The 9,091-nt window shown below is 53.1% G+C and overlaps 1 protein-coding gene across 1 annotated transcript; it reads left to right on the forward strand.

The window, feature by feature from the left end:
• The first annotated feature begins 2,428 nt into the window (after nucleotides 1–2,428).
• Nucleotides 2,429–6,936, forward strand: LOC138380587 (GTP-binding protein REM 2). The gene is made up of 5 exons (XM_069464990.1): nucleotides 2,429–2,635; nucleotides 3,930–4,271; nucleotides 4,814–4,887; nucleotides 6,013–6,220; nucleotides 6,600–6,936. The coding sequence occupies exons 1-5, from the start codon at nucleotides 2,533–2,535 to the stop codon at nucleotides 6,893–6,895; spliced, it is 1,023 nt and encodes a 340-aa protein (XP_069321091.1). The 5' UTR covers nucleotides 2,429–2,532; the 3' UTR covers nucleotides 6,896–6,936.
• Nucleotides 6,937–9,091: the final 2,155 nt, after the last annotated feature.

Here is a 9,091-nt window from a genome sequence, read left to right on the forward strand (position 1 = left end):
CCTGAGCTATGGGAGCCTCAAGGTGGCACTGCTGAGTGCCAGACTATCGCCTGTAGCTAACCCACCACAAAGCCACGCCAGGGCAGGCATTGTAAGCCCCATTTCACAGGTTCAGGAGGAGTTTCAGAGAAATTATGAGACTGGCTCAGTCTCCACTGAGTGGCAGATTTAGACCTGGCTTGGTTTGCTTCCAAATCTTTCCCTTGTCCCATTATTCCACAGGACCTCCCATTCCTGAGGGAGCCTGGACATGTTCCAGACATGTCCAGCAGAAGACTGTTTCCAGCTTCCTTTTCCTAATGGGATGAGGGCGAGGTTGTTGATGGTGAAACTCAGCCTGCTCATGTGGCCCAAGGCTGGATTGAGAGCAGGCAGAAGTCGCAAGTCACAAGAGAGAATTGTTGCTGGGGTCTGCAGCCCCTCACTCTTATCTGGGATCGTAGAAGAATTCAACCACCTCAGTGAGTTTTCCAGATACATAAAGTTCACTCATTTACAGTTTAAAACTTAAAAAGAAAAAAAAAAAGCTCTCATTTTGGAAGGAAATGAATCTAAAATGATTACACTCTTTTTCAGCATATCTGCAATATAAAATTTTCTGAATAGCTGAGGATCATTCATAGAAACCAATGGCTTCTCTGCAGCAGAGTCTTCAGAAACTGTAACAGTGGGGGCCGGGAGCTCTTTGCTTTTATGCTAAATAACCTCAGACCCCGGTTTAAAATATTTATGACTGCTTTATGTTGTTTGTTTATTTTTTGTTTTGGTGGTGCCTCCCTTGCTACCAGGCTGTCGAGTCACTTGCTGCTCTAAATGTGCTTCTAATCTACAGTACAGGAACGCACATGAACACAGTAAAATGGTGAAAAGTAAGGGTAAGTAGGCCACGGTTGAGGACTGGAGAGTCTATCCAGTGAGTAAAGCACACGAGTGTGTTAGCTGCTAAGGCGTCCTTTCTGTTCCCTCCAGACCCTGCACTGTTGCCCTGTAGTTCACCTCCAGATATGTGAAGTGTCACTGCACAGTATTCCCAAATACTATTTGCCTCTTCCATTGGAAGAGTCCACTGAGGATTGCAATAGAAACTGTTCCCAATAACAGGAGACAGTTGGAACATTTAAGAGAAGGAGATCAGCATAGTGTAGAAATGAAAGCAATCCTTGGCACTGAAAAGATATGGGTGACATTCGTGGTGTTCCCATTTTTCAGCTGCATGATTGCTTTGGGGACAGGCCCCCCACCCACCACTGTGAGCCATAGGGTCATGAAGATGAAAGGAAATCATGCAGGGCAGTGCTTGGCACAGCACCTGGGAAAAATGGGGCAAAGAAAGGAAATCGGAATGTGTTTGGATGCTTGATGGTGTCAGGAAGGAGGGGTACAAGAGCAGGAACCAGAGGGGAAAGGAACTGGACAGAAAAGGAACAGTAAAGGAGATGCTCCATCTGGGCTTCCTACAAAGAGGCAGACATCATCCATTGTGCATGTTCCTTGGGTAGCCCAGAAGGCCTGGCAGCTGCCACAAAGAGCACTGCTGGGAGGTGGGGAGGGGGGTGGCTGGCACGCCCCACCCCTCACTTAAGATTGGGAACTTCTTTTTTTTTAGAGTCGGGGTGTTACTGTTCTCAGGCTGGTGTCGAACCCCTGAGCTGCAGCTATCCTCCGGCCTTAGCCTCCCAGAAAGCTAGGATTACAGGCATGAGCCACAGTGCCCGGCCAAGATTGGGAACTTCTTTGATGGCTAGCCTTGTCTCTCCCTTTTGCTCTGCTCTAATTAACACTGGCTGGGGGGCCTGGAGGGACAGAGAGAAGGTGAAGGAGTCCCCCCCAGTGGTTTGCACCCACTTGAACCTAATGGTGAAATGAAGCTGCCCACACAAAGCAGCCGTATCTCCTTCCTAGGAGCCCCCAACTGCCTAGGGGCTGGGAAATGGGTACTTGGGTACTTAGCCCAGAAGAGACAGGGTGGAGGAGATGGTGGCAGGGTGGCCATCCCCGTGTCCCCTCATCTCTTTTGGCCTGTTTCTCTTTGTCTTTCAGATCAGCTCTTAGTCTTTCTGCCTCACCCCTCTTTTTAGCCACTGAGCACCGGCTCTGGGCTAGACACTGGACTAGGTGGCTAGAAATATAGACACAAATAATGCAGAGTCCTGGCTCCTGGAGAAAGACTTCAGCTCCCCTAGGTCCCTGCCTCCTGCCACCCTCAGCTCCCTTACCCATTGACACCCCCTCAACCGTCAGTTCTGGCCCTCTGACTTTGTTCTGTCATGCCTTAACCAGGCTCCGCAGTGTGTGTGCTCCCAGAGGGAAGCGACACAAAGGAAAGGGGGGGCAGAAAGGAGGGAATCCCGCTGACATCACTGCTCATTAGCATGTGTGACCTCATCAGGGGGTGGGACAATTTCCCCAGGTGTCTGGGGGGGAGGGCATTTGTGTGTGGGGGGGCGGTATTTAAAGGAAAAAGCTGACAGTGCTGCTGAGTGAGGGAGCGGGTGCTGCGAGCCGCCAGGCTGCACACGCACACGCACACCGATGCACACGGACCCTGACACCGACATGGACATGGACACAGAAACCACAGCACTCTGCCCCTCTGGCAGCCACCGGGCCTCCCCCCCAGGGACACCCACACCAGGTGAGGGCTAACCTGAGCAGGTTTGGGCTGAAAACCATGGGGGTGGGAGCCGAAGCTTTGATGGGAGGTCTGAACTAGGGGTTGAAAGAGCTTGAACCCAATCAGCAAGAGGGGAGGAGCAAGTCAGGAAGTGGAGAAGACCCCTCCTCACATAAGGACTGGGGCTGGGTTAGGGTGGAGGGGGATAAGAGTTGCCGAAGTGCCCCCTCCCCCATCACTCCCAGGGGTTTGCTTGAGAAAGTGTACATGGCCCCTAGATCAGCCTCATTCCCAAGAGGCCGGGACAGGCCAGAGGGAAGGGAAGAAGGAAAGGGGCAGCCTACAAACCTGGGGATCCCGGGCAGGGGGCTAGCCTCAGGACCTGTTATAAGGGTTTCTTCTGGCTCCGGAGGCCCTGGCTGCTAGCCAAGTATTGATCCTGGGCTATTTCCAGCCTCTTTCCATCCTCCTTTGTTGTGTCTGTTGTTCCTCCTCCAGTTACCCTGACCCGTGCACTGTCACTCTCCCTTTCGCTCAGCTCACACAGGCACACACTCTCTCTGCCTCTACCTCTAGGAGAACACAATATCCTCTCCCACTCACAGGGACTGCCAGGGATGCAGGATTCTCACACACAACCATGCACAGGGGGGATGCTCACCTGCAGGGCCCCGGGAAACAGCAGCCCCTCTCACTCACACACACACACACACACACACACACCCCACGGAGATCGGACACAATCACCCCAGAGAGGAAGAGTCCTATCCCTTTGCTAGGAACAGGCTCCCCACAAAGTTTCTGACTCTGCCAATACCTACTTGCTCCTCAGAAGCTGGGCAGCAGCTTCAGTTTCTTATCCCCTCTACCCCTCCTCGGTGTGGGGAGTACCAGGGCAGGAAGCTACAGGAGGCAGGGCCTCTCGGTGGAAGGAGCGGCAGCCTCCCCCCACCCCACAGGGCCAGAGGTCTAGTCTGGGGGTGTGCCTGTGTGTTCGTGTAAACCGTGAGTGGGTATGTGAGCCTGTGTACAGGTGCCTCCCCTGCATGGGGCATGTTTTGAAACAGGTTGTGGCTGGGACCACACTGGAAAAGCCATCATGTCAGCTCCACAGAGGCTCACCAGTTCAGGCTTCTGGGGAGTCTAGTGTAAGAGGTCATGCCAAAGAAGATTCTCAGTTTCTTTAGGGTCCTGGTCATAGACTGGGTGTGGCTGGGCCTCTGAAGCCAGAGCAGCCTGGATTGAGCCCTCTGCAGATGGCTGGACATACCCCACTCATAGCCTCCTTTTCTTTGCTTCTCCCCCTCCACCCCAGAAGCAGATGCCATACTGCCAAAGAAACCAGAGAAACTGTTGGCAGGGTTCGATCTGGGTGGGCCACCCTCTGCCCCGGGGGCCCCCAGACGAAGAGGCAGTATGCCTGTCCCTTACAAGCACCAGCTTCTACGGGCCCAGGCTGTAGATGAACTTGACTGGCCACCTCAGGCTTCATCCTCTGGCTCTTCTGACTCCTTGGGCTCAGGGGAGGCAGCCCCTGCCCAAAATGATGGCATCTTCAAGGTCATGCTGGTTGGGGAGAGCGGCGTGGGCAAGAGCACTCTAGCAGGCACTTTCGGCGGTCTCCAGGGAGACAGTGCTCATGAGCCAGAGAACCCAGGTATTTGAGGGAGGTCTGTGTGGGTCGAGAGGGCTCTGCGGTCCTAGTCAGGGATGGAAGTGCTCATGACATGAGCAGCCTCTGTCAGTGCGGTGGCTCACGCCTGTAATCCTAGCACTCTGGGAGGCCGAGGAGGGAGGAATGCCTGAGCTCAGGAGTTTAAGACCAGCCTGAACAACGGCAAGACCCCGTCTCTACAAAGAATAGAAATATTAGCTAGGTGTGTGGTGTGCGCCTGTAGTCCCAGCTGCTTGGGAGAGTGAGACAGGAGGATCGCCTGAGCCCAGGAGTTGGGAGGTTACAGTGAGCTATGATGACGCCACTGCACTCTACCCATGGTGACAGAGACTATCTCAAAAAAAAGGACAGCCCCTGAAGGACAGAAGCGAAGAGAAGCTTCTCCAGTGCTTTCTGTTAAAGCCTCTCTGGAGGTGGATGAGGGTTCTCTGGTGCTGAGATTTGAGGTGTTGCTGGTTACCAGGTCTCACAAATGTTGGGGAACCTCCTAATGGGCTTTATTCCCTCTCCCTATTTCCCAACAGAGGACACCTATGAGAGACGCATCATGGTGGATAAGGAGGAAGTGACTCTAGTTGTTTATGACATCTGGGAACAGGTGAGAATTAAGATGTAGCTGCAAACAAGTGATGAAGCTGAGAGAACTGGGGAAGGGCAAAGTTTGGTTGAAGGTTTGTGGAACTGCAAGCCCTGGTTTCAAAATGTATTAGAACCTGTTCATTCTTTTGTACCATCGCAGAGAGCAAGGACCCACAGCAATGCGGGTACCACAGCCTGTGGCCATAAGAGCCACAGTCTTTCTAAGATCTTCTGACCCAGAGGAAACTTAGGATCTGAATTTGACAACTCCTTGAGCTGCAAGCCAGGCTGGGCACCCTGAAATTAACCCTATCCATAAATTTTTCAGCCTAGAAGAGTCTGATGTGACAGGACCAAAACGCAGGGCTCTGGAATATCAGGGAAGTGGGGAAAAAAAGTGAGGACTTCTGAATATTTGGACATAAAAGTTACTATGTAGAACCGAGTGGCCAAATTACATACACTTTTATAGCATTCATTTTTTAATCAAGAGCTTAAGCATGAAAAAGTAGGATGGCTACCCTAGTCTAGGAGCCTATGTCCCCAGTTCCCCCAGGTGGGGCTCACATTACTAACTTCTCCCTCCTCCACAAACATGTGCTGGGTATGGAGATTCTGGGCTGGGCGAAGTGGCTCACACCTGTAATCCCAGCACTTTGGGAGGCCGAGGTGGGAGGATTGCTTTGAGGCCAGCAGTTTGAGACCAGTGTGGACAACATAGCAGGATCCCTGCCTCTACAAAAAAGAAAAAAAATTAGCTGGGCTTTGTGGTGCACCTGTAGTCCCAGCTATTTGGGAGGCTAATGCAAGAGGATAGCTTAAGTCCAGGAGTTCGAGTGAGCCTTAATCACACCAGTGCACTCTAGCCTGGGCAAAAGAGTAAGACCCTGTCTCAAAAAAAAAAAAGGTATGAAGATTCTGCCATTAACTAGCTCTGCTATCCTAAGCAGGTGCCTTCCTTCTCCCTCACAGCCCTCATCTTTGTGGTGTAGATGCTGGACAGGATCTGCCAGTACGTACCTGCTCCTCAGAAGCTGGGCAGCAGCTTCAGCTTCTTACCTGCTCTGCCCCTCCTGGGTGTGGGGAGGCACCCCTCCTATACCTCCAGCCTTAACAGTCCACGACTCTCTCTGCCTATCTGCAGGGGGATGCTGGAGGGTGGCTGCGGGACCACTGCCTTCAGACCGGAGACGCCTTTCTCATCGTCTTCTCAGTCACTGACCGCAGAAGCTTCTCCAAAGTTCCAGAGACCCTACTTCGGCTCCGGGCTGGGAGGCCGCACCACGACCTACCTGTCATCCTCGTTGGTAACAAGAGTGACCTGGCCCGTTCCCGGGAGGTATCACTGGAGGGTGTGTATTCTGAACCAATTCCATACTGGCAATCTCAGAGGAAAGCTCTCCCTTCCAGGTCACCTCTTCTCCCTAAGGCTACTTTTTTACCCTCACATACTATACTCATTTGCATTTAGCCCCAGGCTAACCCCCAATTGCCCCACTCATAGGACCCTGAGAATATCTTCTCTTCACTCCCCCTCGCCTCTCCTCAAGGCCCCTTTCTCCCTTTCCTTCTCATCTCTACCCACCCACCCTGTGATCTCAGCCTTGATCTCTGTTTCGAGATTCACTAGTCCCAGTCCCTTTACACCGCCCGCCCGGGACTTCCCCAGGCCCACCCTCTCCCCGGGCCCAGTGCGGCCCAGTGGGCGCCTGAGCCAGTGCCTTCCTGCAGAGGGCCGCCACCTGGCCGGGACGCTGGGCTGCAAGCACATCGAGACGTCGGCAGCGCTGCACCACAACACGCGGGAGCTCTTCGAGGGCGCCGTGCGCCAGATCCGGCTGCGGCGGGGCCGGAGCCGCGCAGGAGGCCAGCGGCAGGAGCGGGGCAGCCCCGAGGGCCCCGTGCCGTCCGCGCGCCGCGAGAGCCTCACCAAGAAAGCCAAGCGCTTCCTCGCCAACCTGGTGCCGCGCAACGCCAAGTTCTTCAAACAGCGCTCCAGGTCATGTCACGACCTCTCTGTGCTCTGAGCCGCGGTCGCCATGGCCACTGCGGTCGCCATGGTCACCGCGCCCTTCGCTCGCCCCCTTGCCCCGCCCTATCCCATCCGGCTTCCTTGATCGAGGCCGTCTAGGAAACCAAAAACTCCCAGGATGCCCCGGTGTGGCCGCGGGGGCGGGCCCGGACTGGTGGGCGGTGTCCTCCCGACACCTCCGGTCCCCGCGGCGCCCAGGCGGCGAGGACGCAGACTTTGCAGGCGGGGCGGGTTCTGGCGGGTCAAGAAGAAAAATAGTTCTGCAAGGTATTTTGTTTTTTATTAATCCGCGCTTGGCCACCTGTCCTGCAAAGAGATCCTAAAAGCGAGAATTGGAAAAGTGTTTTGTAGACTTCTTGGCGGAGTTTACCTCCTTTGTACGCTGCACGAATATGCCTCACCTTTAAGAGATTCTTAAAGGTAAAGTCGTGGAGAGACTTTGCAGAAAATGTTCTGGCTTTTATCTGCCACTCTTGACCACTTTGCCTTTAAGGAGTTCTTAAAGGCAAGGGCCTGGAAGCGCTGTTCTTGAGATTTGATTCTGTGACTTACATTGCAGGACCGCACTTCCCCTTTAAGGTTATTAAAGGTAAGGTGTAGACAGACTTTATGTGCTCAGATGCCGGCAAATGCCGGCCTGAAGAGCTGAAAGGTGGCAACCCCCTTTGGCCAGGGCCCAGGAGGCACCAGCAAGGGGCCACCTCTTCCCTTTTCAATAAAGAATTTTTCTACTGCATCTGTTCACTTGACTGTTCTCTGAGCCCCCGGGGGAAGGGATGGCTGTCGATGGAAACTGCTGTTACAGACTGGAAAACTCAGGCTCAGAGGAGCTAGGAACCTAATTGTCTAAGGCTCTGGAACTGACTTGGTCCTGAGGTAGTCCATGTAAAAGGACCACTGGCCCTTACAGATGATCAGGTCCACTTCGTGCATTTGATGATGAGAAAACGGTCTGGAGAGGAACAGGAAGCTTCTAGAAGTAATCTGTAACTTACACAGTGGGACCAAGTCTTCAGACTCTGGGCCCCATCTCCTTACCCGACCCTATCCTGCAGGAAACAGGCCGAGGCTACATTTAACTCCCAGAGCTATTCAACTTTGACTTGGGCTGGTTCAAGATGGGGCCTTTATGCACCAGGGAGGCACATCAGCTGGGGCATGATGGGGTCTGCCTGCATCTTCTCTGGCAGGGCCCCACAGCCCCAGCTGTCACCTGCAAAGCCCGTGTGAGTACTGAAGCTGTCACTGCCTCCCCTGGGTACGCCCACGCCTGCTGCTGCCTGAGCCATGAGCCTGAACAAAGGGAGCAGAGGCAGCAGCTCCCATCACCCCTAGACATATACAGTACAGCTACCTGAGCACCTGAGGGCCAGGCCTCCACCCTCCCCCACACAGCCTTCCAGAACTTGATGGAAAACGGAATGAGATGTCTCCTGAGTCCTTGTGGCTGGGCAGGACTCAAGGGGGACCAGGCCAGCACAAGTGGTTATGACAAGATGAATAATGGCACTATCCTTAGGGCTTCATACACTATCTGTTAATTCTTTAAAGACTATATAAACTGTTACTATTTTACAGTAGAAGAATCAGAGTGTAAGTAATTTGCCTGAGGTCACCCAGTAAGCAACAATGCTGGGATTCCACTCACGTCTGCTTGATAATGGTGATTTTTACCCAGCTTTGCATCTGAGGCTCTGTTTCTAATAAGGATAGGGGGAAAAGGAAGAGGGACAGCAGAAGAGATGCAGGGACACAATGAGCAGGGCCATGTGCAGTGGCTATGGTGAAAGGTCCAGAGAAATTACACAGTTATAGTGGAGTAAGCAAGTTCTAAACTCTGGGGACCATGAACAGAGGCAGTTCAAAATTTAAAATGCAGGAAAACACATTAGGCCCATTAAGGGACCAGATGGTTCTACAGTTGGGTTGAAACCTCAGGGACATAAAGAGGAGGGATAAGAGATGAGCATGAAAAAGAGAGTTTGGATCTCCACTGCAAAGGACCTTAAATACCAGGCAAAGGAGTTTGAGCCCAATTCTGTAGGCAATGAGTCACTGAAGGCCTCTGCATGTGGAAGTGACATAATTAGGGTGGTCTTTGGGAAAAGGAAGCCGGGAGAGCTGTGCATGGGTTGGAGGAACAGAGGCAAGACCTGAGGAGCTGAGTTTAGGGGCCAGTAACAGTAATACA

The sequence above is a fragment of the Eulemur rufifrons genome, unplaced genomic scaffold (genome assembly GCF_041146395.1).
Source record: "Eulemur rufifrons isolate Redbay unplaced genomic scaffold, OSU_ERuf_1 scaffold_560, whole genome shotgun sequence".
Taxonomy (NCBI): Eukaryota; Metazoa; Chordata; class Mammalia; order Primates; family Lemuridae; genus Eulemur; species Eulemur rufifrons.

Bases quoted from the DNA above. Each gene is read 5' to 3' on its own strand.
- LOC138380587 (XM_069464990.1), top strand. From the start codon at position 2,533: ATGCACACGGACCCTGACACCGACATGGACATGGACACAGAAACCACA. The intron at 4,272-4,813 runs GTATTTGAGGGA...ATTTCCCAACAG, and splicing joins TCATGAGCCAGAGAACCCAG to AGGACACCTATGAGAGACGC. The intron at 6,221-6,599 runs GTGTGTATTCTG...GCCTTCCTGCAG, and splicing joins CCGGGAGGTATCACTGGAGG to AGGGCCGCCACCTGGCCGGG.